The 25,503-nt window shown below is 46.0% G+C and overlaps 1 protein-coding gene across 2 annotated transcripts in view; it reads left to right on the forward strand.

The window, feature by feature from the left end:
* Nucleotides 1–14,428, forward strand: part of FSTL4 (follistatin like 4) — a 236,531-nt gene extending 222,103 nt beyond the window's left edge. For both annotated transcript variants that reach the window (XM_056350374.1, XM_056350375.1), the window contains 5 exons: nucleotides 834–952; nucleotides 3,808–3,957; nucleotides 4,550–4,657; nucleotides 7,690–7,799; nucleotides 10,900–14,428. In XM_056350374.1, the coding sequence (XP_056206349.1) occupies nucleotides 834–952; nucleotides 3,808–3,957; nucleotides 4,550–4,657; nucleotides 7,690–7,799; nucleotides 10,900–11,602 (1,190 nt within the window). In that variant the 3' untranslated portion in view covers nucleotides 11,603–14,428. The remainder of the gene's footprint in view (nucleotides 1–833; nucleotides 953–3,807; nucleotides 3,958–4,549; nucleotides 4,658–7,689; nucleotides 7,800–10,899) is intronic.
* Nucleotides 14,429–25,503: the final 11,075 nt, after the last annotated feature.

Genomic DNA, 25,503 nt, shown 5'->3' on the forward strand with positions numbered 1-25,503 from the left:
ACTAGAGTGTTTGAAAAGATCCTGAACGTTTCTTAAAGATGCTTGTCACTGCAATTGCATGTAGCTGAAGAACAACTAAATTGTCAGTGTTTTGAGGCATTTCTGCATGACAGAAATGATAAAATATGATCTCCTAACAGCAAAGCAATGACAGACAGCCAGTTTTCCAAATCTCCTGGAATGCCCCAGTTGGATAAATGAGTGCTATTGCGATGCCAAACTACTCCACCTTTGTGAATTACAGTTTGCAAGATTTCAAAAATGTATTTGTTTTGGTGGCTACAGCTAGTTCATCCAGATAGCTTAAGAAAATAGAGAAATATATATATTTTCTTTCATGGAATAGATGTTAAGCACTTCCGTTTTGCAGCAGAGTTACAAGAAGTCATTACTTGTAACAGGACAACCTTCACATTAATTTTAACTAAAGCTTCTCTCTCAGTTCTCAAATTATTAGCAAGCTATTTTTAATTAAATCATAGAAAAACCAAAGTCATAATCTGAGGGAGTTAGCAATGTAATACAGACGCTCCTTGTAATGAAATCCCTCTGTGGTACGTGTGCACAAGATGGGAACATGGGTACTTGTGTACAGCCGCTGCCACCAAGGCAATGCATTTTTGAATGTGTCTGTACCTCTTCACTCCTTGAAGCCCTCGTTGTGACATGAAATTTGATTTTGTGAATGCACCGACTGCATCCAAATGACCAACTTTTATGTAAGGCAGATCTTGTTTGTTGGGGGAGGAAGGAGAGTTCTTAAAAAGAATCCTGACAGCTACGGATACATACTCAAAAAAAAATCTTACCCCTTTTGCTTTATCCCCTTCAAGGCCTGAGTGTTGGGAATATGTTCTATGTCTTTTCTGATGATGGGATCACAGTCCTTCAGCCAAACGAGTGCGAAATCCGGAGACACATCAGGCCCGAAGAGAGGATTTTCACAAGTTATGTAAGTCCTGAAGCCGTCAGCTGCGCCCAGCAGCTGGAAACTTCTAATCCCTTCAAAGGTCACTATTGCTGAAGGCACCATTCGGCAGGGTGGTGTTGGGGCTTGGTGGGCTTCATGCAGCATCCCTGAGGATGTCATCTTCTCCTCTTGAAAATTAAGGGAACCGTGTAAGTGATGAGACTGACATGGAGGATTACCGAGAGCACTGCAGAGAATCTGACTAGTTATCGTATCCAAATGTGGGCAGAGGCTGTCACTTGCCCTGTTTGAACAGTTTACATATCCATGCCCAAAAGTTGTCACGGGGCTGTGGGAAGTACAGGAGTCGGTACCGGGGAGCTGCACCCATCAGTCCCTGCCGCTGGCTGGCCCCTCTCGCTGCTGGCTCTGTAGCCAAAGCAGTGGGACACTTTCTGCTCTTTAGAAGAAGTTCCCCAGGTTAAACCACAGCAGGGAGGTGGGTGAGAATGCACAGAAGATGGTTGTGCCGTGCTGGTCCTCTGCACCTTCTGCTGCTGAACCGGGGACCTGTGCCGTCCCTGTTTGCTGTCTGGGGTTCTTTACCCAACCCTTGCTTTAGGAAGCAACAAGGCGGAATTGTTCAGGTGACAGTAAACATCAAGCCCTGGCTCATCACAGTCGAGCTCAACATGGCAGGTGGGCTAACACATGCCTGGAGGCCCTGGGAGGCCACTGTTTTCAGTGACCTGTGTAGGTGCTCCTGCGTGGTAATGTACACCATGTATATGTTCATGAAACTATCAGTTCTCAGAAAATATAGGTGCTGAAATACATCCAGAAATGCTTTTCTAATCACTCCATTATTTAGTTGCGGGGTTTTTTTAAAGGGGAAGCTGGGAACGTGACTCCCTTCTGAAGAGGTGGGCTCAGCCTTGCTCTCAGTTTCGGGAGGAATAAAAGGAGAGAATCGCTGTCCTGGTCCTGCAGGCTGGGCCGGGCTCTCTGCCGTGGTCAGCACCTTCTGTGAGGTCTCTATTCAGTATTTTGTACATCTCAATACATTTGTGGTTTATACTGGGGTTTTTCCACTGGATTTTAATGTACCTTAGTAGAAATCCAGACTGGTGCTCACCCCAGGACTGGTCCTTAGAATGGGCTTAATATTATTAAGCCACACTTGAGCTGCTGCTACTCAAAGACAGAAATCTTGTGTTTCTTTTCCAAAGAGCTGTAAGTATTGAAGAGGTGGTTCTGGAGAAACAGCTTGAAAAGAACAAAGGAGAGAGGGCACTTAAGGAAATAATGTCAGCACAGTGGTGGGCATAAAAGGGATTTTTAACGTCATTACTTGGCTGTCTTTCAGAGAGACCTCTAAGGGCTTCCTGCAGATATCATAGGGCCCTTTCCCTTGGTAGAGGGAGAATTGACTTTTTCTTCCTCATTTTTCCATTTCAGTATCTTGAGTGTCTGCCACATAGACAGTGACACCAGCCTGCAACTTTAAGAGGGTTTCCACAACAAAGGTTTCTTTATTTTCTATTAGAGGGCAAAAAGCAGATAGAGCAGCTGCAGCTGAGCACTGCAGCAGAAAGGCCAGTGACCTTTCCCTGCTCCTTTGGTTTGGGTGGATGCTGTGCTGTGAGAGCCCAAGCCCCATTGCACGGCTGAGGATGAGGAGGGCAGTTTGGAGACGGTCGGGTGCTTGGGTGCATGAATGGCTGCTGGAAACCCACGGCTGGGCTTTTGTAGTATCTTTTAGCTTACAGCAGCATAGATCCCCAGCCTGGCTGGAGCTCCAGAAAGCAAAATGCAGCCACACTGTTGAGTCTTGTGTCTTCGAGCCTTACGTGTGATCTCCACCAAGGCACCTAGCTGACAGAGCTGTGCTGCTTACAGGTGAAATCTTTTTATCCGTAATCACTGCTCTGATACAGACCTGGTGTTGGTATTGTTTTTTCCTCTACCTTCTCTTTCCCTGAACAAGTTCTGCTGCTCTAATCACTTTCCCCTCAGGGAGGTTGTGCCATTATTAAAAGTGACCCAGCTGTCGTACTGAAAAGATTTAAAACCAACAGTTGTGCTCAGTGAAATATATATGTGTTCATTTAGTTTTACCCTCATTTCCTGGTCCCACACAAATGCCCTTTCAAATAAAGCAACTTGACAGAAGGAGGAGTGATGAAGAGTACCCACGTGCAAAGGCTCGTTGATGAGATCACGTGTGACTCTTCAAACCTGGGGTACCAGTGAGCTCCCACTAAAGCCAGTACCAGTTTTGAGCAGGGCTGTGTGAGTGGAGGATCAGAAACAAAACAGGGCATCAGGAAGCCATGAACAGGATTTGGTCCAAAGCAGCAGGATTTGGTTTGTTTTGAACAGGGGAAGTTTCTGTGTTGGAGCAGTGGAGTTGCAGGACCCTGATTGTTTTGCCACGGTTTCCATGAGCACAAGTATCTTAGAGCACTCTCTTCTGAGCCGAAGATGAAGACTTTATGAAAAATAGAAAGCTGTGATTCAATTAATGTAAATATCTGTTTTTTCAAAGCACAGAGTGATACTTCTATTCCTAATAAACGCTGACAGCACTGCAAATCTTGATGAACCACAGCGTACTTCAAAAGACAGATCCATAGACTGTACAGTTATTTAAATTCAGTGTGAGTTTGCAGGAGGTCCAGCTGTTTAAATGTCACTGGGTAGAGCTAGGCTGCAGTGTGGTACCTGATAAAATAATTATTTCATGTTTTCCAGGAGAGAAAGGGGGAAAATATCATCCCGATGGAATCCCCAGGGAATTTTTCCTATGGTTTTCAAGGCTTGAGCTTCTCTTACTGCTTCAGCCCCTGTACTTGTAGAAATTAAACCTTTTCTCCTCTTCTTTTTTCCCCCCTCAGGAAGAGATCTGTCCTAGAGCAGAAGGTGAAGGCACTCAGTCCTGCCTCTGGGCTTCAGCTGTCAATGTCAGAGACAAGTACATCTATGTGACACAGCCTAAGCAGAATAGAGTAATGATAATTGATATCCAGACTCAGAAAGCCATACAGGTACTTAAAAGGAGAACTCTTTATTCCCTGCTGACAAAAGACTTGATGTGGGACAAAAAAGAAAGTAGATCTTCGCCCAGTGGATCTGCTGGCATCACTAACAAGTTGGGCCCATGTTGCTTTCACCCATGGGGTCACACTGTTGTTTGCTGTTCTGTAACCTCACTGGCAGGAAAAATCTCATTTCTGGGTTGGGTACCGTAGTCTCAGGGCTGCATCTGCAGCCGGGCTTGCAGCTAGCGTGCTAAAATAATGCTGGGATGAATTTTTGGCTTACGCTTCCTGAGCCGCTGCCTGACCTTGGTTGTAAGCGGGCTGGGAAAAATGAACTGGTGTGGGTGTAATTCAAGCAGAAATTGGCCCCTGATGTACTGGCTATAAGTAACAGCATAAGATGGAGTGATGTCTAGCTGGAAAACGGCACTGAGCAGCCAGATTTTTCTGCTGCTGGTGATCCCCCAAATGATTTGAAGGCAAAGCAGCACAAGTAAGTGTAACAGCAGTGCATGGGAATGTCTGCAGTGAACTAACATAATATTTGTCATGCACATTTGTGTCACCATGTAAATACCTCTCTCTGGTTCTTTTTAAGTCCTTGGATGTTGACCCGTTGCCAACCAAATTACATTACGACAAGTCCCACGATCAAGTCTGGGTGCTTAGCTGGGGTGACATGCAGAAGTCCTCACCGACGCTGCAGGTGAGTCCTTATGCATCTGAGCCTTTGCCCGTCCTTGGCTTGGCGTCATCAGTAGCAAGCTGGTGGCTGGTTGGTTGCTGGTAATTAACAACATTTAATGATCTGGATATAAAGCTGCTCTTTCATTTGCATAATCTGGTGTGGTTTATTCATCCCTTCTCTGTCCATCCTCACATATTTTTCCTGCTGTTTAATTTGTTTTTGAGCAATGACTGTGCCGTAGGCTGGCAGCAGGATGGCTTTGTTGCCAAGGTCTGTTTTGTTTTAAGGCTGATGACAGAGCCAAGTGCCATAAAGTCATACAGCAAGGGCTGGCAGCTGCCGGCGAGCAGGACGAGCCTGCGACGCTCCAAGTCATTTGTGCAGCCTGCAGGAGTGCGGCTTGCTTTTAACTCGATCGAGGTCTAAAAGCAGCGGGCACCAAGGAGCTGCAAAGAGCACACTTTGTGCACAGATACCTGTTGCTCTCAGTGCTGGTGGGAGTGTTTCGTCAGCGGTGTTGTCAGCCGGAGCAGCACACTCAAGGATAGACCTAAGGTAGGGACTAAGTGTGTTTTCACTGCAGAGCTGCAGCGCACCCTTCTCAGATGTTACCATTGGCTGCAGTTTTTCCTGTCTGCAGAGTTTGGGGGCATTGCATGTAAAAAGAAACATTAAAAGATGAATGCATTGGACATTGCCTCAAGATTCATAGCTCTTTGAGGATTACTAGCCTGTCACCTGTGTTACACATTGAGCAAAAACCACCCTACTCTTGAGTTTAGTAAAGGCATTTATCTCTTTGTATCTTCCACACAGGAGAAGTTCAGCTTTTCTGCCAGCACACTGAATTGCTACTTGTTTTCTTTAAACTCGTTGTGTCACTTGTGTCTCACAAGCCTTCAGCCTCCTTTTGGATGATGATGGAGCACAATGTGGTAGAATTGTTCCTCTCAGAGTAGAATGCAAAAAGGAGCTCTCTAGGGCACAAAAAAACATAAACAGCAAAAGTAAAACCTCAGGGACGAATTCTGTTACTGGGTGTCGGTGACTCCACTGGAGGGGTGCCAGTGAGGTCCCTGGAGCTCCTCCGTGCTCAGCACCATCAGATCCACAGTGATTTTGGAACAGAGTAACGTGCATAGGTTTGGACAACTAAATTAACTTTTGTTTCTGGATTGCCCTGGGGGATTCACTCTGTTGATGGTACAGAAACATGAGGTGTAGGCATCTAATTGGGCATTTTGCTGCTGCTGCGTGTCATCTGACAGAGCTGACACCAGAGCTGATCTGATCTATCCAGACGTACCCTTCTCTAGTAGTTGTTTCCTGGCACTTGCTGCCCAACCTTTCTGGAAACATAGATGTCATGAGTACGCTTTCCACCAGAAACGTTTGCTTCTAAGTCTACATTAAAGCATTCTCCAACAGGCAGAGAAGAACAGTGCCTGTGCTTTCTGACCTAAAAACCTACAAATCTGGTGTCTGTGTTAGTGGTGGGGTTGCCCAAGGCTTTGCTGGAGGTGCTGCCCTGAGCTGTCCCCACCGGCCAGGTGCTCCATCCAGGGTAACCGCTGCATCCTGCGGACTCGCGATGTGGGTGCTTTTCAGGAAAAGACACCAGAAACAGAATGGGGGCAAATAAATGAAGATTTCTGAGATGATGCCCCAGCTCATCTCACCTGAGGATGAGCAGTTTCCTGTGCAGGGTATGAGGAGACAAAATGGGCTGTCTTTACCCTTTCTGACTTAATTTCTTCCATCCAGCTGTGAGAGGTTTCTGTAATTAAAGGAGAGATGGCACAAGCATATGATTATTAAGAAGAACACACCATGTGCACAGCTGGAAACTTGTTATAAGGCTCCAGGTCTTGGATAGTCCTTTCTGTTATCTGTATGGAGTGCAGCTCCACATGTAGAGAGTGAGATTAGCATCAGCAGAGCTTTGCTTTTTTCCAACCTTCTTTCCCAAAAGGTGGGCAGTGACTAATTTGGCAAAGTTCATTCTTAAAACCTGCGGTGGTTAGTTGCAGACACGCAATAAAATATCTTTTTTTAACAAAGGTGGTACTGCAGGGGTTGATCTAAATTTCCACTTGTTCTTCGGAAGTCAGGGATTTATCAAGCAGCCTGTGCAGCCGGCTGACGGGATGCTGTTGTTTAGCCATTACTGGCTCGTGGGAAGCAAACGTCTGGCCTCATGAAAGCACTGCGCAAGAGTGGGCATCTTTCTTGAGCGATCTAATTGGAAGAAATCTAAATGGCACAGCCAGAACAGCTGTCTGAGCTAAGCCTTGTAGGATTTTAGCATTTTCTTAATGAATTATGTAGCTATAAATTCTAAGCAACTACTGTTGTACATTAAAGCAGCAGAGGTTCCTAATAATTGGACTAAAGTCATCTTGAACCGAGCATACAATCTGAGTGTTTAACATTTTAATTATTGAAAACTTCTACCTCTCCTTGTCCGGAGCGGTGGAGGAGCCGAGTTCCCGTGGCCAGGGAGGTGTGTGCTGTGCGGGGGAGGCAGCACGGGGCAGGGGCACCCAAGGGCCCTTCCCTGCTCCGCCCAGGACGTTCTCTGGTGCAGCAGATGGATGAAGAGTTCTTCTCCTTCAGAGTGGTAATTAACTGCTGTAAGTTAGTGTTTGGTCCTTTGAGCTGGTAAGTTATTGCTGTGCATTTAAGTGAGATTAATAAATATGACCATGAAATAAATGTTTATTTTAGACAGTGAGAAATAAATTATTACGGTCTCGGTGTTGTCGTACTGCTTCAGCTCCTGCATGGCTGCTCTTTCTAGAAATATCAACATCTTGCGAAAGTCAAGTTGTGTACTTACCTTACAAATGTCAAGCCTCAAATATTATTTATTAGCACGCCTTTCTCAAGACAGCTACACCAAACAATATTTTGAAGTCATTAATCAGTTCGAGTCTGCTACATCCCTGGGCAAAGCCACTCGGTGCCGTGTATGCCTGTGTAATCTGTATTTACCTTTCTGCTGTATTCGCTGCTTCTCCTCTACTCAGCCTTATGTGTATTTATTGTAGGTAGTACCAGAGGCCAGTGCAGGGGAGGATCAGCACGTTATCCGCACGCCGTTTGAAGGAGTGGATGATCTTTTTATACCACCTACAAATCTTATTATTAATCACGTCAGGTAAGAAGTGACCTTAATGAACAGCAACAGTGAACTGTGCTGCTGTCTTCTAGTGGGCGTCTTTCTAATAATCTTACAGCATTTTACAGTTCTGAATGAAAGAATTCATGATCAAGCTAGCTACTCTTGTCCCCTTTTTCATGTTTGAAATGGAGAAATAATTGAACAAATTACCAATCATTGCAGAGCTAATCAATGAGCAAAGCAAGGAACAAACCTGGACTACCCTTAGGCCATGCATGGGCACGCAGGGCTGCGCTTGGTCAGCTGCCTGCTTGCAGCAGCGCGTGTCACACTGCCCTGCCTTGCTTGTGCTGGGAATTAGATGGCCAGAAAGTTGCCTTTCTCTGCCTCAAAACCGCTTTATGGATCTGAGGAGAAACCTATGTCAAAGATTTATTGCCTGAAGTGGTAAAAGTTTAATCTGCCTGAAGCATAAAGCGTGGTTCTTCCACGTGTTGCCAACTTGTTCAAATATTGGATCTCTGTGTGAGGTGTATGGTTTGAGTGGAAAAATGGTATGTGCTGCATATTAAAAAACCCACCTCTATGAACCATCAGTTTTGAATGTTAATGTGATGTAGTGGTTAATGAGACTGTATAACTAACATACTAATAACTTGGAGTGATACTGGCTGCTTCCCAGCAGGCACAGGAAGCATCCCATTAACATTATCAAAATTGATGATAACTGCACAGCAATTTATACTATTCTTACCGTGTTACAACATAACAACTATTTAACCGTCTTCTGTCCCCAGTATAGTTTAATGAAGTTAAACACTCAAAAAATCATAGTGTAACTCCTTACATTAATCTGAGGTTCCCTGCAGTAAACACCGAGGACAGGGGGGTCACACTTAAATGGTTACGTGTTGAATGTGGTCCAAAATAAATAACTTTCCTTCCTGAAACACAAAATAATGAGGCATACTTCATGGCTGTCATTCTTAATTTTTCCCTACCTCATTTTTGCAGTTTGCTTTCAGAGTATCGTTATGACTGATACTAGTGCCAGGAGGTAGGTGGCTCTGCTGAATGTTAAAGCCCGAGATGAGAAGGTAGGGTCTGGGTTCAAAGAAGGGAAGGTGGAACAATTGCACTTTGTTTTGTTTTGTTCTGCTGTCTTTTTGCTTCAGTGTGATTAATCGGCTGTATACAGGTGATCTTTCATAAGAAATATTAAATGTAGATAATTGTCTATAGTTTTTCCTTGTACAAAGCAGAGAATGCTATGCCTGATTTCCTATTTCATTTGTTCAGGGCCAGATCCTTGTCCGGTCTCTCTCACCCTCAGCCCAGAAAAATAATTGCTCACAGTCTAATGAGGCTTGCTGAGATCATGTTCTAAATTCTCCACTCAGAAACAATAAATGGCAATACCAGCATTTCCCAGGAAGGTGAATATTTAAGCATAATCTCTTCCACGAGCCAAAAAATATTTGTATGCAAATGTTCCTGCATATGTATTTCAGCTGCCTGTTATTTCAGATGGATATCTAGGAATGTATCCATTTTTATTAGTTCCCAGGGTGGATTGTTGTCTATTAAAAACTCTCCAAGTGCAAGGTTTTCTTTGAGATTTCAGATCACAGATTTCATGCAAGCGCTGCGCTTCTTCTGCAGCTGTGTGCACATAAAACACATTCTGACCCACTTTTTAAAATTAAAGTTTATGATAAGAACCATTTTTTAACTTCTTCAGGCATTTGGCCAAGTATTAAGGAAGTCTTGGGAAAAAAATGCTGTAAGGGAAAGCATTTTTTAAAGTGTGCTTAAAATGCATTCATCCAGGAGAAATACAAGTGTCATATCCAATTTCCCCACACACAGTGCACTGCGTATCTCCACTGCAGATATTTTCTGAAGTCTCTAATGGATGTGAGTATAATGGGAAAATGAAAGGCTTAGCCCAGTGATTTTCATGGGATCATATACTACATTGGCTCGTTCTTCAGAAGTAAAATCATTGCTGAGTGTCTCATTGACAGATGGATTAAGAATAAAGAAATAAACCCAGTGTTTTAAGCAAAATACATATTATCTGCACGCAACCATGTTGTCCTCCACATTTCACAAAGCAATTTTACATCTTTTGGGGGAGAGATACAAAGCTAAGCACTCACTTCATTTCCCTCTGTCTGCATTGAACGGATGAAAGGATACTTGATGTCAAATTAGTTTTTGTAAGTCAGTGTCAGTGACCTGTGAATCCAGGGGAACGCAAACAGGCTGTTTCTATGGGCTCCCTCTCAAATTAAGCAGAAACCTTTCCTGGCTATTCTTGACCTTTTCTTGTCTTCAGCAAAGGTCAGATGTGCTGCAGCATATATCTTTTAGAGAACATTTATTCTCTGCTCACTGTTGTCTGCCCTCTCTTGAGACAGGAAACAAAGACCCCTTTTCTTCGGTGCACGCTGGCTGGTTACATTCCTCGAGAAATGTTTTACACCTTCCCTGGGCAGGCGGGATGGTGTTTGACACAGTCTGCTCTACACCTCAGCCCTGCCAGCTCCTGCAGTGGTCCCCAGGCACCACGGGCAGCTAATGCACATCACGGCTGCCCTCTGGTCCTGTAATTGCAGAGATGGAGTCGGTCGTGGTCTTCACTCGGTGGTGATACATAGAGATCAAAGTTGCTCTCTGGCCGCAATATGCTTGATTTTGAACGGTTTTCTGTTTGGGGATTGAAGAAGTCTTGCTTTTTCAATGTTGAATTACATCTCTCTGGACCTGAAAGAGATTAAGTGCAAAGCTGGTCAACAGTAGCCTGCAGAACACCCAAGCCTCGCGATCATTCCTATTGTAAATCGACCTTCCCAATAAAAGATTTCAGCTCCCGAAGGTATTATTCAAATACCCAAGCACTTATTCAAGCTTCCAGGGTCAGGTTGCTAATTTTAACTGAAATATATACCTCTTTTTAGCACATTTTAGAAGCAGTAAAGCGAGAGAGATATTTTACAGAAAAGAGCCAGCATTATTGCACACGCTTCCAAAACCAACAGGGTAGAGTTTCCCAGTTCTGCTGACTCTGGTCTTTTCTCAAGTATATCCCATCTCTCCAGAGATGACTTCAGTGTCATGTTTTCTATTTCAGGTTTGGCTTCATCTTTAACAAGTCAAGATCGGCAGTTCACAAAATTGACCTGGAAACTGTGACCCACATCAAGACTATCAACTTCAAAACCCCTGGCTGCCTGCCGCAGGCCATGGCGTACACCCACCTGGGCGGTTACTTCTTTGTGCAGTGCAGGAGGAACAGGTCGGCGGCTGCGTCGCCGCAGCTCATCATTGACAGCGTTACCGATGCTGTCATCGGCCCCAACAGCGACGTGTCGGGCACACCTCACGTCTCGCCGGACGGACGCTACTTGGTCAGTGCAGATGAAGACAGTGGCAGGATCAAAGTCCAGGCTGTAACCGTCCAAGGGGAAATCCAGTTGATTTATGACTTACAAACAAACATACACGTATCTGATCTGACATTTCAACCCTCTTTCACTGAAGGCAATCAGTACTATATATATGCTACTTCACATTTGCAAACAGATGTGCTTTTTGTAGAGCTGTCAACGGGCAAAATGAATGTACTGAAGAATTTAAAGGACCCTATCACATCCAAAGACTGGCCCTGGAGCAACTACAACAGAATTGTGAAAGACAGTGGATTATTTGGACAGTATCTCATTACGCCAGCTAAAGATTCATTGTTTGTTATAAATGGGAGGCAAAATACATTACGCTGTGAGGTTTCAGGTATAAGGAGGGGTAACACAGTGGTCTGGGTTGGAGAGGTATGAAAGGGCAATAGCAGTAGAGCCTTCAGCAGTCAAGTACCGGTTGGACCTTCACACTGCAACAAAGGAGCAGTAGCATTGTATATTTTTACACTGGGAAAAAAGGAAAAAAAAAAAAAAAAAAAGAAAAAACAAAAATCCCCTGTATAGGCTTCATGGTACAACACTGGTCTACTTGCAAGTTTTATAATATAAGGTATGCTCTGCTAATAGGAAGTGGTTTGGAAGGGATATTTTTTATTTGGGGGTATGATTTGTGGTTACGAGAAGAATGCTGGGAGGCAAATATTATCTCCACTGAGGTATCGTATAAGCCACGAAACCTAGTGATTCTGTAGAACAAAACAGATTTTGAGTTTCCATACTGAGGAGCTTTTACGTTATGTTCAATCCATCCGTTGTCTTTCCTGTATACCTTGCCCGTTAGCTGTGCTGACGACCCCACCCCAACAGAGAGAGACGACAGGAGCAATGACTGCAGCTGAAATTCACCTTTGGGTGACGAGGGGAACTAAGCATCAGAGGGCAGTTTTCAACCCACAGAAACCTAGGAGAGCGATTTAATGAGAACTGATCCATTTTCTCTGCAGGATGGCTTTGGGAGGATTCAGAGATGTGATTTCAGAAGGAGGCGTAACAGACGCAGTAACTGTCAGCTCGCGTGCTTCTGCACTTGATTTTGCTCTTGGTACTACTGAAGGCAATGTTATGAGTCCCCTCTCTTCTAAAGTGTATTTGTGATTGTGTTTGAGAAATTTGGCATGAAATATCCAGGCCATTAGTGTGGGTAAAAGCCAGGAAACACTGAGAGGGGGTTAGGGCTTGTAAAAAATGTTGTTGAGAAGGGGGCATTAGTCTTTCAGCAGCTTGTGAGTGCAGCCAGCTTGGGCACAATATGCAAAATCTGCTTTTCAGGGGCAGAGAATTAGTTACAGTTATTCCCATAGGAGGCAGCAACACTTCTAGAGATTGTTGGTTTCTCTCATTAAGGATCTAGTAGCGCTGAAGTCACTTGGTTCTTCATAAAATAATAGCTACAATACAGAGGGTATTTTTAATACAAAACTCGCTCATTCTCTAGTCATAGCCTTAATTTGCCTGTTTCTTTCCAGACATCCTGGGAAAGAGTTTTTCTTTGTGATTTGTTTCTTCCCATTTATGGTACACTTGTTTATAGTCAATTATCTTTTAGTTAGGAGCAAAGAGATTCATGTAAAACCAGCTGAATTACCTTAGAATGCAACAGCTGGCATTGAGAAATTTCAGTTGAGTTCCCATAAAAATATAGATCCATTTGCACATTTGGAAGATATAAAAACTTTTCTAGTTGCATTTTTGTAACTTTCTATATCCATCACCTTGAAGTAATCAGGGCAAGAGCAGCTGTGGCTTGCGAAGCAGTGCAAACCAGGTGAGCACCACTGCGACCATCAGCGGGAACATCCGAGCGGTCCTGTCCCACATGCTGCTTTGAAAACGTGGTCTTGAGGTGGGTGAAAGTTCTCTCCGAAGGTAACCGTCCCTTGCATCGGAGCCACCCGTCAGCCTTTCAAAAGACCCAGCTCGTTTTGCAAATCTTGCCCAGAGTTTGTGTGAAAGCAGCTGCAGGACGCATCCAGTGATACGTAGTGGTGCGGTAATTATTTTTCCTCCACTGATGCTTAAAGTCACCCATTTCACAATGCACACAGAGCGATTTTAAACGAGAGGGATGCAGACTAACACTGGTAATCTTTGCTGTAAAAGTTAAACTTTACCAACAGAGCAGCATTTTAGTATGGCTGTAGACCTGAAGTAATTTAAACCATTTCGGTTCTATAAAGAATATACAAAAATCTGTTCAGACAGACAAAGGCGGGGAGCTGAATCCTATGAATTCATTAAACATGGAGTCCTTGAAATTGCCCTTCAACACCCACAGGCTGAAACCTACATCTCTTTTCACTTATGAGCCATAGGGGTTAGAAGAGACTATTCCGTCATTGCCACACAGACATATAAACCAGATGGGCATAGCCTTCCTCTAGCAATGCATGGTGTCCATGATTTTCTACTCATCCGGTTAGGAAACATACCCATGTCAAGGAAAGGAGAAGACCAGCTTTGTAAGTACCTTTAAATATGCACAACTCCTTTCTTGAACAAAGCTGTATCCATACATTGCAGTCATCCTAAATGTGTTTTACCAAGGCCAAACACTGCTCTCGTGTTATCTTTTATGACTTCTTGAATATTTTACTATGCCTATGGTAAGTTTCCCTGTAGAGACGTTCATTGTGTCATAGATCAAGCAAATATTACTTTTTTAAGAATATTTAAAAAAAACTGTATATATCTGTTCAGGTAAATATTCTCGAGGCTGGTTTATATATAGGCTGTGAAAGATGTGTAACAGACCTCACTTCTTCCTGTTTGTCGCAAAATATTGGAATAGCGTTCACTTGAAAAATCCCACTTGGACCTTCCAAAGATGTTCCCTTTCTTCCCTCTTCAGCCCAAGTCCTGGTGATGTGTTTTCTAAATTATTCTAATGGTTATATATCATAGTTAGAAAATGAAGTACAACTTAGATTGTCCACACGACTTGTGAACAGTTCCAATGACAGTCAAGTCTGACATTAAAGTGCTGCACATTTGTTACTCTGATTTTATTTTTTTTATGACACAGAAATTTTATATATACTGAAAAAATGTTTCAGCTCCTTTTTGCCTTTCAGCTCTGTCAAAAAGAGACTGCATTTCCTTGTTTGTAGTTTCTTTCTCCCTCCCATCGTGTTCTTCACCAAGTCACAATTAATTCCTAGCTAATAAATTAACTAATTAATCACAGTGATTAATTGAAATGAATTTAAAGTGAATTAATGACCATTTAGTTATCCTATAACACTCATAGATCAGTTGGGTATTCTGGCACTAGCATCGTGCAAAAAAATAGTCCCTGGTTGACAGTAGGACCCTGGCCCTGAGCTCGGTGCCTTTTCCATACGTTGCTGAGGGGCACCAGCAGTAATGCCCAGACTGCTTCAGCTTGGGATTTCTCTCAGCAGTGTCCCTCTGTCAGTGAGTGTGATTTTACTGAGCACTTTCAGCTGTGCAGTTCAGTATTTAGAAACCATCTGCTTTTAAATTGGAGAGAAAAGTGCCTTAGTTTGGAATCGGTGACAATAATTAACATTATCATCATTTAATACTTCGATTTTTTAAAGTATTTTTTTTTTAACCACTACAGAAAGATCAACAGAAGCCCCAACAGATTCAGGGGGCAGAGGGGATGCCCGCCGGAGGGGTGGGAGGGGAGCAGGGCTGCCGGGGGGCACGGGAAAGCTCTGGCCTCCCCCAGCACTGCCTTGCCCCAGAGGCACGAGTCCTGGTGACCTGGTGACAGGTACTTATTTACTTCGTTTATACCAAGATTAGGTCTTAATTACTGGAGTGCCCAGTAGCGTGCTAGGTGCTGCGTAAAACAGATCAGAAGGCTGAGTTCTCCATCCTGGAGGGGGTAACTGCCAGTTCCCCGGGTGACCCTACAGCAGGTCAGTGAAATGAGGTCAGGATGCAGGAATGGGGGCTGGGGGAGACGTAAGCATTGCCCTGAGTGCGATCACCCGGGCATTCATCAAACATATGGGCATGCCATGCTGCACGTGTATTTTTTTCCCTAAGACCCCCTTTGTCCTGCCCCATTCGGGGCTTCGTCTGTGTGAACACCCCTGGGGTTACAGGTGGAGTTGTTGCTCTGCATTGAGTCCCTGGGACGGGCCGACCCCAGGGGTTTCCCTGTCTGCTGTGCATCCCGTGACTGCCGCCTGGCACCCGGATATCTCTCTTAGAACACCTGGGGGTAAATCCTGCGTGTTGTAACAGAGCGAGCGCATCGCGCAGGGCCAGCAGCCAGCACCCACCCCCATACCAGGCTGCAGCTGCTGCTCTGCTCCCTCGGACCTGCGTGCGTTGCCTGACACCCTCTGCACGCGTTCTCTTGGGCTAACCAAAACAACCCAAACCCCTACAGCACAGCTGCGTCATGGCGAACAGAGATCTGTGTTAGTTACCCCCTCTGCCGCCTCGCACACGTCTCCACGTGAGCTGTCACAACAGGCACCGCCAGCTGCTGCGCCCCGAACGCTCTGAGCTCCTTCCTGCATCTCACCCTGTCCTGCATCCCTCGAGACACCTCAGCCGTGACATGGGCACAGCTCCTGCCACCGTGTCCTCCCCCTGACCGCCGCCTGCTTTACCCACTCGCCTCACCAGAAAGAGTTTTTCATTTATTTTTTCCGCCTCCCCCCTCGGTACTTTTCAAAGCAGGCAGAAATAAAGCACAGGGACATTTCTCTACCTGGAGACCAGGAAAACCTGCATGCTGCTTTTATATAAGAAATGGTTTGTCGCTATTTGGTGCTGAGGGTGGGACAAATTCCCAGCCAAGCACGGTGAGCCCAGGAACGTGGGCTAGAGGAACAAGACACGTGAAATGTCACCCTTTCTTCAACCTCCCTCCATGAAGAAGGTTAGCTCTTTTCTAACATTGCTCTCTAAAAACAAAGAATAAAATAGCATGGAGGGGGTTTTAATCCTGAAAATGGCAAAAAGAACCAGGTGGGAATCTTGCCTCTGCTCACATCTGGTAAAAATCAGGATGCCCCCAAAATGCCCCAAAGCCGCTGGTGCCGGAGCGGTGGGACCAAGCTGCAGCCCGGGCTGGAGACGTGTGATGACGGGGGCTGCAGACACGTTGCTGCAGCTTTTAAGTTGGTTTTATATCACATGCAATGCCAGCCGGCTGTTGCAGCCCAGCCTAATGCATTTGCCAAAGCACCTTGGATGCTGAACCCCTCTAGCTGCCCATACAGGCAGAGCGGGATGGTTTGGGCATGACCAGTGCTATGTTCTTGGCCCGATCGACATGATGCACCGGCTGAACTGATGCCCACAGCTCAGTTCAGTGCTGGGTACGGCACGAAAGCTCAGCCCTGTGCAGCTCAGGGGGAAGACGTACCTGTGCCTTCACACGCTCCTGTCAATGGCCCGCAGTGCCTTGATGCAGGATGCTCAGGTCACTTACACTCCTCACAGACACAACCAGCTAGTAAAGAAGCTCTGCTTTCCTTTGGTTTGGTTTTTCTTTTCTTCTTCTTGTAATTTTAGTTGTCCCTCATTGTAAGAAAGAAGAAAATTCCTGAGAAAGGGGTGAAAACGCACACTGGTGGCACAAAACTCAAACGTAAATAAGGCTTTTGCATCTTAATTTTGGGAAATGGGGGATTGTGGGTCATATTTTCCAAATGCTTGCAGTTGCAAGTCAAAAAAAGAAAGTCATTATTTTTTTTAACGAGTTCTTGATACTAACTTTAAAAAAAAAAAAAAAAGAGAAGAGCCCAGCTTTGGTGCTTCTGCAGTGCAAATTGCCGCAGCCTAAAGGCTTGTTTAATTAAGCACTTCAGCATCTAACCCTTGGCAGTCTATGGTTTCTTTGACACTTGTCCAAAGCCATCAGATGAAGGCAGTAGGTGCAGCAGAGAGCCAGCTGCGGCTTGTAAACAAGACAAGCACTGAATCAAACAAGAAGCCCATCCTAATCTGCAAAGGTCAGACCACTGGCATTTCCAGGCGTAAAACTCCAATTCCCGGGTTAGCAAAGGTTTCTCCCCACAGCTGCAGGCACGTGATGCCATGCATGGCTTGATGGCCACATCGGTCCTGTGCCATCGGTGCCCAGCCCAAGAGTCGTGTGCTGCCCAGTTACCTGTAATTCACAGCCGGGGGGGCAACGACAGCTGGCACCTCAACCGCCCCCAGCCACAGCAGAGCAGAGAGGGGAGCACTACCTGAAGAGGAGGTTTCTTTTTTGCTGCAAAAAAAGTACTGCAGAGGAAGAGTTTTAAATGTTCATTTAAGGCCATTTTACTCTTTAAGGCAATTTAAATTTACAATTTAAGGCAATTAAACTCTATGTTAATTGACTTGCAGAAAGTGGAGGGATATTTCTGCGAAGTGCAGCATTTCTGCAGAAGGCTTGCTTGGAGGGCTTGCAAAGCCCAAGCTGAGCGTGGTCAGGCAGGGAGACCAGGCTGGTATCTTGGAGTCCCACCTCCCTTTTCATTAAGCACATCCAACCAAGCTAAAAAAAAGAAGGTTAGTAATTTGGGGATTTTTTTTTTTTTTTAACTGCATTATTTCCTGCTTTCAACCCTCATCCATTCCAGCACAGCAGAACCCTGCAGGCCAGTACCTGCTGCACCCGCTGGAAGCGGTTCCTGAGCCTTAAAAGATGCAGAATTTCCCCGAGCTGAACATCAGCCCTGCCCACACTGGTGTGCAGACACTTCAATACCAGCAGCTATATTGTATTGATCTGTATTTGCAGTGTTGCATTGGGCTCTAGTCTTATTCTTATATGCAAGCCAAGACAATGACTTTAAAGTACAGTGTCAGGAATACTGGTGGACCACAAATAGCGGCTAACTACTGGCTTACTAGTTATCCTCTCCAGCGTCCCTTTCTTTCAAGTGGCTGATCCAAAATGGTCTGTATCTCACCTGATAGCTAAGCTTCAGGGTGTTCTCCTCATCCAGCCCATCAGCACGTCTAGTCCTCATGCAAATAAAATTCCCTGCTGCGTCGAGCACAGCTGAACTCCTCCAGGAAGGTACCACGTACTGACACAGCCAGCAGGCGCCACCAAGCCCCGCTCCCTCGGCACTTTTCCAGCTCCCAAGCTTGCTCAGCACAAATTCTGTTCTGTATTAAACACAACTTCAGCTTTGAAGCTCTTTGGCATCCAACTGCTGGCACTCAGGATGCCATCTGTATCCCATAGCCAAAATTACTCAGTATTTTCTCTCTGTAAAATTATTTCAATCCAGTAGATACATCAGCTTCTTTATGATTTCTTAAGCAGCTTTTATTCTCTCAAGGCAAGGCATTTTCTCAAGCCTGAAAACCTTTATGTAATTTTTGTTGTTTGGTTGGTTTTTTTTAATTTTCTTATCTTCAACAGCCTTTATTTTGTAACGGGGAAGGGGATGCAGTCAGGTTTGTAGACAACATTGCTGCATTGCCCTTTCTCCCCTCTAAAACTAATAGAGCAGGAAAAATTCTGGAGCCAAAAACACAGCACTGCACTGCATTGCTACCCCCAACAAAGAAATATGGATCTGTGTCCTGTGCTGTGGCCAGCAAAGCTGGAAATTGTGCCAGACCCCACTGCCGAGTTAGCTCAAGCATCTTGCATTAAGCTAAAAACCATCTCCATCGGGCACTTAGTGTATAGCAGAATATCAAATAGGGGAAAGGGGGGTGGAGGGGGGTGGAGGGGGGAAGAGGATTGATGTAACTATAAAAAGTTTGGGGAAGTTTTAGGTCTAGAAAGGAAAGCAGCACTTACTGTGTTAATCATGCAGGGTCCAGCGCTGTGGTCCGTGGCTGGTCCTTCCCTGTCCCCATCCGGCAGGTTTGTCCAGCCCCACGTGCTGGAGCACCGAGGCTGGCACCACTGTGCTCCCCGGCGAGGAGGCGGCGATGCCCTGAGCACAGGGACGTCATGGGGTCGGGTCGCTGGATACTGCCCGTTAGCACAGCTTAAAACAGACCAGTAGCTCTGAGTGTGCGTGGGAAGGTCAAGGGCATCTTTGGAGCGTGCTAACTACACAAAGTCCTCACTTCTGAAGGTGCGGAGCTTTCCCAAGCAGAGGACATCCCAGACATCCTGCCCCTTCTTCAGGGACAAACATCTGGCCGAAAATAATAACCAAACAAATTATTATTCTCTCCCAGTAAAGGGTGAGGGGACTGCAGGTAAGAGCTTTTTTAATTTCTTTTCCCAAACTTCACTGAGGACACTGAAAACTAATGAAAATTTGTGATTACCTTTCAAAGCTACGGGTGAAGAAAGCAAAATCCAAACATTCTGTCAATACCCAAATCACGAAGAGCAGAGCAACATTTTAGCACTCGTTTGCATTTGAATAGACAAATATTTGCCTCTTTTGCTACAGGTTTATGTTTTAGACACACAAGCCTAGGAGCTGTCTGTGTGGATGCCTTGTTCACCCTGCGCTTCAATGCTTCCTTTAAGTCCATCATGAAGCAGAAGTCTAGAACCAGCACCAGGAACCTGGAGGGGAATCCCCAGCTGCGGGATGGGGCGATGCGGCGCGGGGAAGCTCCCTCCTGCCCTCTGCTCGGCGGTGAGGGAGCTCGGGACAAGCCGCAGCTTGTAGAGCAGCCGGAGAGGAGGAGTAGCACAGCTCAAGCTAAATAATACGGGCAAAGCATTAAGATAAATGCATGGTGGCCTGCTGCTAACTGACTGCGGGCTGCTTTCCAAACTGAGTGGGTTTCACCTTTTTTCTTCCTCACCTTGCCTCTGAAGAGCATGTCCAGCTGCTTGTTCCCACCACCACTGACTTCATCACTCTCTGAAATCTCTGTGTGCTCCCGGCTTTCGCCAAAACAAAACTTCATTCAGCAGATAAGTCAAAACAACTCCCCAAGACCTGCTGAAAAAACCTCCAGGTGGCCTTGGGGTGGTTTTTCTTGATAGAAGAGATGGGCTGTACATAGATGGGCTAATTCACCCACTGGTGTCAGTGGTCCACTGTCCTGTACGTACACAGCTACAGCATCTCAACAGCACATCCCTACCCTGTAACACTTGCTAAAAATCAGATTTTGTTTGTCTCAAGACAGACCAATAGTAATTTTCAGCACTGAACACGTACGCTGGAAAAAGTGCAATGGAAAAATAAAAGTAAGTTTTCCCTAAACAGCCTCCTCTTGTAATTCTTGTACATGCAAGTTTCCCCCCTTATTTATAAAATATATGAAAATATTTTTAATACATCAACTTTAGTAGAGATTTGTACCAACACAGTATTAGTGTGCAACATTTGAAATACATTTGTATTTTGTTCGATGTGCTATATAATACTGCTCACACAGTGTATTTGCAGTAACCCGGTATAGAAGAGGAGGGGCAAAAAAGAATCACACAAAGTGCTCTCTATAGATACTGTAAATGCTCTTTTTCTTCCAGTTTTACAATAAAAGCTGGCAAAAGCTCATGCTGACAGTGTCTGTCTTATGCTTTGGGTGTTAGGATTATTGACGACAGGATACTCTCTCCCATTTGCACTGGGTGTAAGCCTGCAGTCAATGGCTTTGTAAATGTAGGTGTATTTATTTATATACAACAAAATGTAGCTGAAGTGCTGCAGAGGGCTCCCCTCCACCCCAAAAAAGCAGCTGGGTGTAATTTCTATGTGTGTGCATGTCTTGTTTATACGCACAAGTTTATAATGGTGTATTTGCAGCTGGGAGCTTGCAGATCCAGACTGGCCAAGCTATACCTGGATGCAGGGAAGGGCTGGAGGCAAATGTGGGACCGGTCCTGTCACTGGCGGGGATGGGCCTCTCTCGGGAAGGTGCCGCAGCCCAGGGCAGGCAGGACTGCAATCCGGCAACCCGGGAGGCCCTTCTCTGCCGTATTCCCACTGCGAAACAGCCCAAGCCCCCCGCCATCCTACGGCAGCTCTTGGGACCCTGTGGGGTGTAATGCAGGGCAGCCCTCGGCCCTGCTGCCTGACTCCAAGGTGGCACTCTGCCTGTCTGGGTTAGCTGTGCAGCTTACCACATGCTTCTCCAGGAGCCTTCATCCTCGGCATCGCAGGGAGAGCGATGAGGAGCCAACACTGTGCCTGGCACCAGCCCTTCCACGGGTCGATCTGGTGGCAGAGCTTCTCCTGAAAACAAAAAGGTTGGGATAGGTGAGCTCCCGGTTTTCTCATGCACAGTGCACTACGGCTCTGTGGTTTTATATTTAAGATTAGCCTGCCATGTCTGTGTATTTAATTTATAATTATAATTTTGGCCTGGAAAAAAATTAGTCTCTCTTCACATGGAGCTATTGTAACACTAGGACACAGATGGCTAATTATCAAAATGTCTAATAGCATCTTTGTAATAGTCCTAAGGCAAAAAACCCTCACTTTTGACAAGCATTATTTGCTGAAACAAATTCCTTTTAATTAAGACATGAAGTCTGGACTGAAAGACATCCTAGCTTGTCAACAATATTAACTGCGGTGTATACTGCTCGAGGTGATGCTTTGCATTAAGGCTAAATGGCAAAGGACAGGAGTTTTTTAAGAATTTCTTAAGTTTTCCTGCGTAGCAAGGCTAAGCTGGTCGTTTTTCTTGAGCACTATTTTACTTTAGAAGCTCAAACCAATGCTGATGAAAACACCCAACTTGACAGCTATGGACGCTAAAAGCCCCTCCGTACCCTAAAAACTCATGTCACCAGCACGGGCTGGCCTGCCTGCCCTGCCCCAAGGTCTGCAGAGCCCTGACCCCCCCCCGGGGCCGTGCAGCCCCTGGGTGCACAGGGGCTGTGTCAGCGGGGCCACCACCGCTCCTGAGTGCGCCTCACAGCAGGAGAGGTGTTAGCAAACCACCCCTCTTGCAACACCACCAGCTGCACGCTGTTGTACCGGCGACTCAGCAGAAAGCATGGGCTTAGCCCCAGGGGTGCGGAGGTGGCTGTGCACCGCTCATTGAGTGAGACTCACTAATGCACCAGAGCCAGCAGCTCAAGGTCTGCACCACCCCATATGGCAGCAAAATCACTGAAGGAGAAATTGTGCAGGTAGTCAACATGTTCCAGCCACAATAATTATGCTGAAAACAACAACCTAAGTAGCAGTCTGACTGCATTACGGTCAACAAACGCAGCTCCACTTGTTTTCTCCTGTTAGACACCCCAGGGCTCAGGGGCTGGGGATACTCTAATAAACACCCTAAAGCTACTGCTCCGGCATCCATACGGGACAACGCTTGGAAGTTAGCAGGGAAAAAACCCATTCAGTAGTAGCAGCCATCATGCCAGTGGCACAACGCTTCACCCACCAGCAGTTCGTCCACTAGCTTTCCAGACACACTAGAGAGCATTTTAATCAAGGCCAGATGGTTTTGGCAAGTGTGGGAGGAATAAGGGCAGCAGAGAAGGTGCCGGAATGGAGCTAATTACTGCAGGCTTGATTACCGGCTGACTCGCAGCTTCCTTGGGTGCGATGGGAGCTGCGGGAGTCCAGCCGCTTTGCAGGACATCTCCTGGGAAAACCAGGAAAACGCTGGTTATCTGTGTTACCGTTACAGGGAGGGAAAGGACAATGAGCAGATGCACTTGCCTGGCATTACACTGAAGTGACAGTACAGCATTCTTCACAGCAAAACTGGCCGCTGTCCCTCCAACAAGCCACGAGTCTGCTGATTGCTGCAAGCCAGATTTTTGTAACTGGGCTTATATTGATCACCAACTTCTACCGATGCCTTACAAGTGAGAGCACCAGGAAAAGGTTCCCTGGCACAGAGCCTGGTGGCCACTGTCAGATAAAATAATAAATAAAATATCAGATAAAAAAATAAATAACTAGGTAAGGCACAGGTCTGGGGAGCTATAATCAGGTGTGTGTCAAACATCCCTTCAAAGTGTCACCGAAGAAGGACAGAGGCTGATACAGTCTTCACAAAACATCAAGTGATGATACAGAACATGTTAAATTTGTGCTTATTTAAGTCCTCCCAGCAACAAACTCAATCCCACTGGCAGTTGTTTCGAAGTGTTTCTTCAAGTCAGCCAAACAAATCCCTGAATTATCATCTGCAGCAAACAAAATGCAGACACGCTATTAAGCCGGGCTGTAAATATCATTGCAAAGCATGCCCTGGCCAATAAATTAGGGGCTCTGGTGGCAACGGTGTTAATGCAAGCCTGGAAGGTGACACTCAGGAGGGGCAAATAAAGTATTTGTGGTGTTGCAGGAGAGAGCAGAGAGGCAGCTAATGGATGTCAGTTGTGTAGCACATATTGTTCACAAAACCGTTCAGTCCACTGCCAGGCGCCTCATGATCGATGGGCGAGTGATAGCTGGGAAGATTTACACTCACTTTCACACCTCCTCGGGAGGGCTGGGACGGACCAGAGCGCACTGTGAGACAGCTGAAAACACTGTGCCAAAGGAGCCGTGGGTCACCCAGCCCCGGGTCCCAGCCACCCATTTCCAGCCCTCCAATAAAGTGAATATGGCATCTTCGAGGATCTGCTGTCCTTTCCCCTCAGAGGGGAAAATATCTGCGAAAGCAGCGTTATGCACGACTGCAGTGAGCTGCCGGCAGCTGCCCTGCCTGGGGCTGGCGGCCGAAGGAGCGTGGGAGCCGCCGGGGCGCTGGATGCTGCTGCCCGCAGCGGGGGCTCCGCCGGCCCGGGATGCCCCGTGCCTCATGCCTGCTGCACAAGGACACCAGCCGCCCGTTACCCGCACCGCCTGCACGGCTGTGGGGCGGCACAGCACCCGTGGGCACGGCCACTGCGGGGGTCCCAGAGCTGCACCGCCCACCCCAGGGGGGAACTGACCCAGGTGACAGGGGCAGGACACAGGCTGATGACGACGGTTGTGCTGAATGGAAGAACAACTGTAAGAAACCCAATAGACCCTTGCTATCATCCTTCAGCAGATGAGAACATACTTCATGGCTCCCAGCAAGCTTCTAACAGCAAAAAAACCCTCTTTTCCCCCCAATTTATTTACTTTTGCTCTTGAGGTTAGATTCAATCAAAGTGTCAGATGGTTCATGGAAGACAACAGAGCTCTGCAGGGTGACGTGCGTAATGCCACCCCATGTGGGGACTTGGCCGGGGTGGCAGGAGGGATGGGGACATACCTCTGCTGCAAAACGTGCGCGGGAGCTGCCCGGGCGATGTCAGCCGGCTACGGGCAGGGAAGTGAAGAGGAACCCAGCAGCTGCAGTGGAGCTCCTCGCAGGATCAGCTGCTCTGTGCATGCAGTGCAGGTGTCCTCGCACCGTCTGCCTCGCTGGGCAATGTCTGCTGGCAGCCAGCAGCCTTCCCTTCTCCGCGCAGCATCCGGAACAAAAAGGATCAGAGCCCTGGCTGGCGACTGGTATAAAAACAATTGGAAGGAGCAATGGTCTTCTGAGTATGGAGCAATCAATAGGAAGACTAGATTTACTAGTATTTCAGGTATTGGTGAAGGCAAAACCATTTTCAAAATAGAAAAACAAACAAACAAACAAGTATTTCCACCTGCAACTCATAAGGTGGCTGTTAGTAGTATTAATAATCTGATCCCTAATGGCTTCAATCCAGCATACAGGGGCTTATGCCCTTAATTCCCTCTGAAGAGAAGGTACTGCAGGGCAGGTCAGTCCCTACTCAGATGTGAAGCAAATGTCCTGCTGCTGGACGGCATCAGTGTGCCCTGTGCCCCAACGCCCTGCCTGGCCCAGGGGTCAGTCAGCTCATGGACCGTGCTGCCCAGCCAAAGTTCACCAGCTGTAGCACCAATTTGTAATTAACTGCAGAACCGTAAGTTTAAATCAGCACGCTTTTTTCTTTATTTAAGATGGTTTATGGTCGCTACCTGGAGCATGCAATTTCATCTTCCCGCAGTAACAGAGTTTAGCTAAGCAGCATCAGTTCAGTGAAGATGACGTTTAACTCTTCATTAAACTCATCATTCCCATAATAAGTGTTCACAACATAATCATATTTTTAATGTCCTTATGGGTCAATTTTAAGTTATTCAATCGTTTGTCCCATTTTATTTGCTACATTTTTGGTTGTGCCATCATGTGATTTACTTACTTAATGGCAAGGCAAGGCAGCAGCCTCTATGATATACTAGTAGACCATAGTAGTCATATATGTCACATGCATTAATTATTCATATTAGGACTGCAAAAAAAACATCCTGTGATGAGAAAACCATGGAGAAATTATTCTTGTAGTACCTTTACTCCAGAGGCAAAGACTGGATTGTGGCTGCATGGCATAGCTTGCTGTTACATGGGTCGTAACCTCTGAAGGGCAGTCCATGATCACC

Source organism: Falco biarmicus, chromosome 8, assembly GCF_023638135.1.
Source record: "Falco biarmicus isolate bFalBia1 chromosome 8, bFalBia1.pri, whole genome shotgun sequence".
In the NCBI taxonomy this organism is placed as follows: Eukaryota; Metazoa; Chordata; class Aves; order Falconiformes; family Falconidae; genus Falco; species Falco biarmicus.